Source organism: Hordeum vulgare, chromosome 6H (genome assembly GCF_904849725.1).
Source record: "Hordeum vulgare subsp. vulgare chromosome 6H, MorexV3_pseudomolecules_assembly, whole genome shotgun sequence".
Taxonomy (NCBI): Eukaryota; Viridiplantae; Streptophyta; class Magnoliopsida; order Poales; family Poaceae; genus Hordeum; species Hordeum vulgare.
In genome coordinates, this window is record NC_058523.1 from 313180792 (window position 1) to 313189663 (window position 8872).

Below are 8872 nucleotides of genomic sequence, written 5' to 3' on the forward strand. Positions count from 1 at the left end.
AAATATATATTGATTTCACAATATTAATAAACTTTGAAAATTAATATAAAGTAATATGTAAGTCACATGAAAATAATTTATATATGAAAGTTGCTCAAAATAATCACACATCTGAATATGTTGTCCGTTCATCTGTCACTTGCTCCTAGCATGATGAACATGGACATTTTTGCGTCATAATCACATGTCCGCTACAAGACACAAACCTGGGAAATTTTGTCAGATATTTTTCCCGCTTCGTCAATGATGTGTAGTACTGCGTTAGCTCATCCCTAGCACTGCATATTGCCATGTCATGCATCATGATGCACCTGCTTGCTTTTATTTATTGTTTCTTCCCCCTCTTCTCTCTGGTAGACATTGAAGCTCACGCTGCTACCAGGAATGACTACCCCCCTAACATGCAGCCTTTTGCAGCAGAGCAACAAGGCAAGCAAAACCCCCTTGATCATCCCTATGTCACCCATTCTTTATCCCTCATGCTTGCATTAGGTTCTGCTACTGTTGTAGATAGCTCCTATTCTGATGCATATCCCATTTTTGGTAAACTGGTGTTGTACCCTAATGTATAACAAATTCTTAGTATAGGTGGATTAGTGATCCCCAGTGACCCCGTTAGTCCCACTTGGCCCTACTTCATCATCGAAGACTCGACGACTTGAAGACTCGGAGACCCAAAGACCCGGTTATATGGTCGACAAGCCATGACATGTCACATCACTTCACACCCCCTTAGTTGTACGATTCTCAAGAGCTACTATTCATTACCGAGGATGATACCTCGTAATGTACTCCTGATGTTAACTTTGTAGTGTAGATAACCGGAGGTGGATTATGGAGGGTGATTCCCCCTTCACCACTTCCGATAATGACTCTGTCGTGGAAAGCCTCAAGCTTGAACCATCGAGGGTGATTCCTACCTAGTCATCTTGATGGTAGATTGGAATCTGTTGAGGGTGATACCTCGGATTCCTCTGATGTTATAGACACACTTTTACTTTCACTTACTAGTGGACAATGATGAGAAGTGTGGTGCGGGTGGATTCCCGCGTGATTGTGATGAGGCATGGCCGGGAATTCTTGGCCCTCACTACTAGAAATATGTCAACTAACGACCTTCTGTCAGTGACACTCGCAGAATTGGTCGAAAATCTACAACCATTTGAGACCAATTGGTCATAAGCTGTCCGGAGGGGTCCTAACCTCAAAAACTAACGATCATTTTCCTCAGAAAGGTCGTAACTTCCTTACTAGAAATGGTCGTAAAGCGGATAGCCCTGTTCTCTGCCTAATTTGTAGCTAATTACGACCAATATAGATGGTCATAGCTACGACTAGTTGCCACATCATCAGTTTTGCCTACGTGTCATGTCCATGTGCGAATTTTTGCTTAGTTTGTGAAGCAACCTACTATTCTGTCATTCCAAAAATTCTCGAAAAATTCTCATAAATACTTTGGATCATATATTCCTCAAATATGTTAAAACCATTCCTTCCATAGTTCGAAAACAATTCAGCGATATTCATTTTCCTATTATGTTCAGAATAGCACTTTGTGAAGGAAGTTCTATTTCTGTTTCTTTGATTACCCTAAAAAAAAATTGGCACTCTTTCCTATCCAAATCATTGCCTCATGAAAACTTCCGTAACCATTAGCCTAGTAAATCTTACTTAGCAAATTTCCAAAGTTTGTGTTCAGCCAACAGCTTTGTGAAGGAAGTACTAGATAGGAATATCCTGATGAGTTGATATTTTTCACATCTTCTATGTGCCCAAAACATAGCTCTCCACAAACTTTTAGCCCCAACTAACAATCCATGTAAGCTAATCATCCAATCTTTGTTTCTGGTAATAATTTCAGTTTGTGAAGCAACTACATATTATATTTCTTTATAGTTGATGAAATTTTCCATGTAGTAAAAGTGGCCATATGACCTCACTCCACCAAATTTTAGCTCATTTAATTCATCCAGTTTCCCTCAATATTTTTCCCAATATTTTGTTCAGTAGAGAGCATTATGAAGGAAGTACAATTTTTGTTTATCCAAATTTTATGAAATTTTTACAGTGCCTTAATATGCCCAAATTGTCATCCTCCTCCAAATTTCAGCTCAATCCAATCATCTATGTGAGCCCAATTTCAATTACCATTTTCTGTCTAGATTGGCACATTGTGAAGGAAGTGTCACTTTGGCATGTCCAAATGGTATAAAAATCTTACAGTGCCATCATATGCCCAAATTAACATCATACACCAAATTTCAGCTCAATCCATTGATTCATTTGATCCCAGCTTCAACATCCATATTTCTGCACAGTGTGGTACTTTGCAAACCAAGTGTCACCTAGGTTCATCCATTTGAGCTAAAATTTTGGCAAGAGAGTCTCCTTAGTAGATGATCATCATCAGCCAAAATTTAGGCCCATTGTCTATGTGCATTACCCGCACCGCTAATCAAACACTTGGGTGCTAATTCATGTTTTAGCTTAGTTAGGTCTCCTCATGAGATTCTTCTATTGTATTCTTCTTCCTAACACCTACCGAGGGAGTTTCCAACACACCATACATGCCTATTCCACCCAGAATTTGTTGCAACGCAACGGTAACGCGGTGACCACACGGCTCGCATGCAAGTTCACGCGATCTGGAGTTGGGGCCCTCGACCACCATCCAAACCTCGGCGTCAAGGCACCACACCATGTAATTATTATTAAATAGATACTTATGTACCTATAAATGATTTTTGGGAAAAATAAAGAGAAAAAATATAATGCAGTTGCAGTTCAAATTTAACCACTTCTAGCTGAATCGACATAAATTTGTCTTTTTCACTAGAGGTGGATAAAAGCTTTTAACACCCAACCATTTTGTCAATTGTACATTAAATATGGCATAGTATTTTAGAAAAATGATATGGTCCAATTTGGAAACAAATATATGGTAGGTCCTTCACAAAAAAACTCATTTTGGTCACTTGAAAAATGGAAAATGAATTTTTCATACAAGGAAAATGAAAACTTCCTTAATCAACATTGTTTGCCATTCCGATATGCACCCTTGTGCGTAATATTAGATCGTTTCAACAAACTATGCCATGGATGTCCCCATAAGATTGATAATTTCGCTCGAAAGTCATGAATCTTCACACATGATAGCTCATTTCTAAGAACACTTTTTTAAAAATAATTACCGTATTGCAAGTTTATTATTGTTCCTGGTAACTTGGTCACATGTTATGACACAAGGCGAAGGTTTTGCATTTCTTTGAGTTTTTTAAAATTTGGTATGTCCGTTTCAAAATGCGGTCGAAACGGCTGGCATGACCGCTCATAGCTAGGGGTTGAATCTTGCCAAATTTTTGTTGGATCTCTGATTAAATAGATACTTATTTACCTAAAAATTATTTTTGGAAAAAATCATCAGAAAACTATGAGGCATCTCTAGTTCAAATTTGACACGCTTCTTGTTGAATCGGCGGCAATTTGTCTTTTTCACTAGAGGTGGATAAAAGCTTTTAACACCCAACCATTTTGTCAATTGTACATTAAATTTGCCTAGTATTTTAGAAAAAATGATTTGGTCCAATTTTGAAACAAATATATGGTAGGTCCTTCACAAAAAAATTCATTTTGGGCACTTGAAAAATGGAAAATGAATTTTTCATACAAGGAAAATAAAAACTTCCTTAATCAACATTGTTTGTCATTCCAACATGCCCCCTTTTGCAAAATATGAGATCATTTGAACAAACTATGGCATGAATGTGGCTCTAAGATTGATCATTTGGCTTGAAAGTCATGAATCTTATAGCTCATTTCTAAGAACAATTTTTAAAATTAATTGCCATATTACAAGTTTATTTTTTACCTGGTAACTTTGTCACATATAAATACACAATTCCAAAGTTTTCCATTTTTTTGATATTTTTAAATTTGTCTTGTCAATTTTAAAATGTGATCAAAAATGCGGGTATGACCGTTCCTACCTAGTGGTTCAATTTTGGAAATCTTTTGGTGTTTCTATGATGAAATAGATACTTCTGTACCTAGAAATTAATTTTGGGAAAAATAAAGAGCAAACTATGATGCAGCTGAGTTCAAATTTGACCCGCTTCGAGCTGATTCGACGAACATTTTTTCTTTTTCACGAGAGATGAATAAAAGCTTTCGACACCCAACCATTTGTACAGTTGTACATTAAATGTGGCCTAGTATTTTATAAAAATGATTTGGTCTAATTTTGCAACAAATATATGGTAGGTCCTTCACAAAAAACTCATTTTAGGTACTGGGAAAATGGAAAATGAATTTTTCGTCTAAAAAAATGAAAACTTCCTTAGACAACAATGTTTTTCATTCCAATATGCAGCCTTGTGCACAATGTAAGATCATTTGAATAAAGTATTTCATGAATGTGGCCATAAGATTGATCATCTCGCTTGAAAGCTATGAATGTTCACACATGATAGCTCGTTTTTTAGAACACTTTTTAAAAGTAATTGTCATATGTCAAGTTTATTATTTGTCCTCGTAACTGGGTCACATATAATGACACAATGCGAAGGTTTCACAATTTTTTCATTTTTTTTAATTTTGAATGCCCATTTCAAAATGCGGTCGAAACAACGGGCATGCCCGTTCCTAGCTAGTGGATGAATCTTGGAATATTTTTGGTGTTTATGTGATTAAATGGATAATTTTATACCTATAAATGATTTTTGCAAAAAATAAAAAACAATCTATAATGCAACTGCAGTTCAAATTTGACCCACTTCATGTTGAATCCGGGAAAATTTCTGTTTTTCACGAGAGGTGTCTCAAAGATTTTGACACCCAACCATTTTTTTCAATTGTACATTAAACATGATATAATATTTTAGAAAAATGATTCGGTCCGATTTTGCAACAAATATATGGTAGATCTTTCACAAAAAATAGTAATTTTAGATACTGGCTGACTAGTAGCAGCCTCCTATTATTAATCGATTACGAGCAATGGAGATGGTCATAACGTCATCGAAGCCTCTACTTCGTTCTGATTGGTCTATGAGCATGTCACACGGATCAAGCATTAGAGACCGTCGGATACTCCCAGATCCAATGGCCCACACCTCCACCAACCGGGAGCTACCCCTAAAAAAACCACCGCGAGCTCCTCTCTCCCCTGCACACCACTCCTCTCTCTCCCCCGTGCAGCGAACCCTAGCACTCCCCGATCCAGATCCCTCCCCTCCTCATCCCCTCGCCGCCATCCACCGCCGCTCGTCGCCCTCCACCGCCACTCTGCCGTTGCACCGCACCGCCCCGCCTGCCTGCCTGACCGCTCTGCCTGCTACTGCTACTGCTACCTGCAACTACACCCACGCCACACCCATCCCTCATCCTCCTCCACTTGTTCCGGTGGTACCACTCGCTCGGAGGCTACAGCAAGAGCTATAGCCCGCGCGCGCAGGCCTGTTCCGCCATGGTGTACCAGTACCACCACCAGCAGGACCATCCGCTGGGGATGGACGGTGTGGCGGCGGCGGCGGGGAACCCTAGCGGTGTCGTCACGGTGAACAGGCGGACCAACGTGTGCCCACTTCTGCATCGGCAGCTTCACCAGCTCAACCTCACCGTCACGTACGCACCCACGCAACCCCTCCTCCCTCCCATCCCTGCACAATCCCCGGTTTATTGTGTAGCCCCGCCGTGTTCCCGGCCAGAGTTCCGCGCACATGACTGCGCCTAATTCGTTCTGCCCCCGGGCTGGGTGCCCCGACGGCTCCTCTCCGGCGAGTCGTTCGGGTAGATCTGGGGGCAGTGTGGTGTGCAGCCCTAGGGTAGTACTACTACTGTATTGGCGTTCTATATAGGCCGTTGGGCAGGGCAAAATGGCACCAGCTATGTAGCAACGCTTATGTGCCCGCACTCTGCACCCCTGGCATGCCTAGTCTGATACCTGATAACAGGGGAATTGCACGCAACCCACATGACGGTACCGTCCGAATGCAGCGGCGATATTGTTCTACGCGCAATTGGCGACGCTTGGCTCTGTAATGTTCATTGAAACCGATCCATGAGCCGCAGAATTGTGATTCGTAGTTAGATAGATACCACTGTTGGTGCCTAAACCTAATGTTTTTGGTAGAGTTGCGGCTTTGCTTGCTTGAGTAAGATGCATCCAGTTAAACCTAATGTTGTTATTTCTATGATGTTCTCATGTGCTGTCTTATTGATCTGCCTTGCAGAAGAAGAATTAACCTGGGAAGCAAATGGAGCTTATAGGGGCCAAATTGTTGTTGGCAGTGTCTATAGAAATCTTGAACAAGTGTTGCTGGGAGACTAATTCAGTATGCTTTGCAGGGTGTAGCCTGATGTAGAGAACCATGGCACTTTTGGTGGGTTGGTAGTCGTTTGCTCTCCTTTTGATGTACACACGTTTTGTGTGTAAACATAATAAAATAATACATTATCAAATACTATCTAGATAATAGCACCAAAACAATTGCACAACCGTTGTTCCCCGACCTCTCTCTCCCTGAGTTCCCACTACCTCCGGAAGCGGCATGTACCATGTTCCTTTCACTCTGCAAATCCCAACCTTGGTTGTGCATTGAGGTGAATTCACCACGTGACATGTCCAACTGATTTTTATTAGAAACCAAACCCCGTGCGGCGAGTCGACGAGGTGCCGCCCGATGATGACGGCTGCGACGACGCCCTTGAGACCGACGGGCGGGGCATCGGGGACGACGACCCCTTCGACATCCCCGCCAAGCGCGCGCCCGTCGAGAGGCTATGGCGGTGGAGGGTGAGTCGCCATTCCCTACTCAACTTGTTGCATTCAACTCGACTTGCTGGGGCTGCAGGGTGCTTGAGTTACTTTCCATTTGGATCCTCAAATGCAAATGTTAGGGATATCTTTGTAACATTCTATTTAGTGAACAACATACACTGTTTGGACCATGTGCTAGTTAATAGGTTATAATAATTTATTCATTTGTGCTCAGATGTTAAAAATATTGTAGCTTGCATGGCCCTTATCCAATGATTAAATGGTTTACCAGCATTTAGTGAACAACATTAATTTTGATCCAATTTCAGTTTCTTTGATTGTCGATTATTGATTTAGCATTCGGCAACGCAGCTTCAGGCTTTAGTTTCTGCATCTCTTCTTATTTTGATCCTTGCGTTTGTTTTGCATGCAGGTTGTTATGACGCGAACAAGCTGCTGTTGCAGGTGGACGACTGCTCATGGCTGCTCAACCTATCTCTCCTACCCCCACACGTGGTGAGCTCCACTCCGTCTTTCTACCCATGCAGATCTGATGTGATGTGCACAAAATACTTGCAATTGTTCCCAACACAACACGCCATCATGTCTTGTTCTATTTGGATGTGCAATGTCATTGCTATTGTGTTGTTTGATGCTTGCTTCACAAGAGGGAAATCATGGATATAAGTTGAGCTTCCTTTTAATTTTATAGTAATAATAATCATTTTGTTCCATTTTCTCTGCTGCTAGTATAGTTTGCTGCTGCAGTAATCTCATTGTGATGAACTCTGCAATAGTTTGCCGCTACAATAACCAGTTTTCTCATTACACTGATGATGCAAGTCTTCTACTACTGTTGCTGCATGTCTTCATCGACTTAGTTCTTCCATAGGGAGAGATATAAATCCTTTACTTGTTCACTGTATAATCTGCAGATTACTTCGTCCATTAATCATCTAGTGCTCGTGTTAGTGAGATTCATCTAGTATATTTTTTGCAAAGCATGCAATGGTTTGGAGTAGTTGATCATGACCTCATGAAACCTACATGTCGTTAGCATGTATATATATTAAATGCATTAAATCTGGTTAAATGCATTCTACTACAACAGCCAAAAGCAATCCATTTTATTAAATGCATTCTGGTTAGGATTTGGTCATGGCATCACCTTGCTATTCTGTTTTCTTTAAATCTGGTTGCAAGTTTATTATTTTTCCAGAACCAGCATCTTACATTTCGGGCATTGCGCATTGGAATTTAGGAATTTATGTATAATTTTAGTTCTGGATGTGACCAATGCAAACATTACTATGAGCTGGCAAGTTGATTCTAAAATGTCCTATTAACTTCATTTTAGATGGTGATTTCTGGATTTAGTACCAATTTATTGTTGCTCTGGCCTATGCATTGTACCTTGCTCTGTACCAATTTATTGCATTATTAGTTATTTAGGGTTAAATATGTTGTTAGATTATTTTTATTTTGTTCCTAACCATTTTGTTGTATAATGTGCAGATGCTAGGCTTTCATGTTTCTTCGCAAGCATCATGACAAAGAAGAAGAAGCATAGTTCAATGGATCTAGTTATGGGAGTAATGAAGCCCATATGATGCTTCATTACTATACACTTGTAGAGCTATTTGTTTGATTGTGAACTTAATGCTTGTCACATTTATATGTGTTCTATTATGTAAAAGATTGCTATTTGCTATTGTTTGAAGTATTGTGTTTGTTTTTTGTCTATTTTGATTAAAATATTGGTTGTTTAATTATCAACATATTGAAATTTGAAAAAACATGACCTTGACAACACGGACCCACAAAGCAGAATGTGACATGTGGGACCCACTTACTAGGACAATTGGGGTGCATTAAAAAACAAAAAACAAAGGCTACAACCCAAAAATAAAAAGGCTAAAATGTTGGGCCTGGCCCATGTAGCTGAAGAAAATTAATAGGAAAAAAATAAAAAGGCTAATTTGTTGGGCTTGGCCCACGTAAAACATCAAACTGGACCGGGTTGATTCTTATCAACGATCAATCTAATTGGCCGTAACTTTGCCACGTTAGCTTGCCACGTTGGATCTGACGTGGCCTGGGCAGACAACCAACAAC

At 40.2% G+C, this 8872-nt stretch overlaps 1 protein-coding gene across 2 annotated transcripts; it reads left to right on the forward strand.

Annotated features, from left to right (window-relative positions):
- Window positions 1-5146: 5146 nt before the first annotated feature.
- On the forward strand, window positions 5147-8480 carry LOC123401791. Of its 2 annotated transcripts, XM_045095640.1 has the most exons (5): window positions 5150-5622; window positions 6231-6380; window positions 6641-6793; window positions 7191-7273; window positions 8273-8480. In XM_045095640.1, coding segments are annotated over exons 2-5 (249 nt in total). In that variant the 5' UTR covers window positions 5150-5622; window positions 6231-6368; the 3' UTR covers window positions 8274-8480. The 2 variants fall into 2 exon arrangements, 1 of the variants encoding a protein (XP_044951575.1); XR_006611185.1 differs by lacking the exon at window positions 6231-6380 and having other exon boundaries at window positions 5147-5622.
- Window positions 8481-8872: the final 392 nt, after the last annotated feature.

Excerpts from the sequence above, each read along its gene's own strand:
- LOC123401791 (XM_045095640.1), top strand. Across the intron at positions 6,794-7,190 it reads AGAGGCTATGGCGGTGGAGG|GTTGTTATGACGCGAACAAG; the intron begins GTGAGTCGCCAT and ends TTTTGCATGCAG.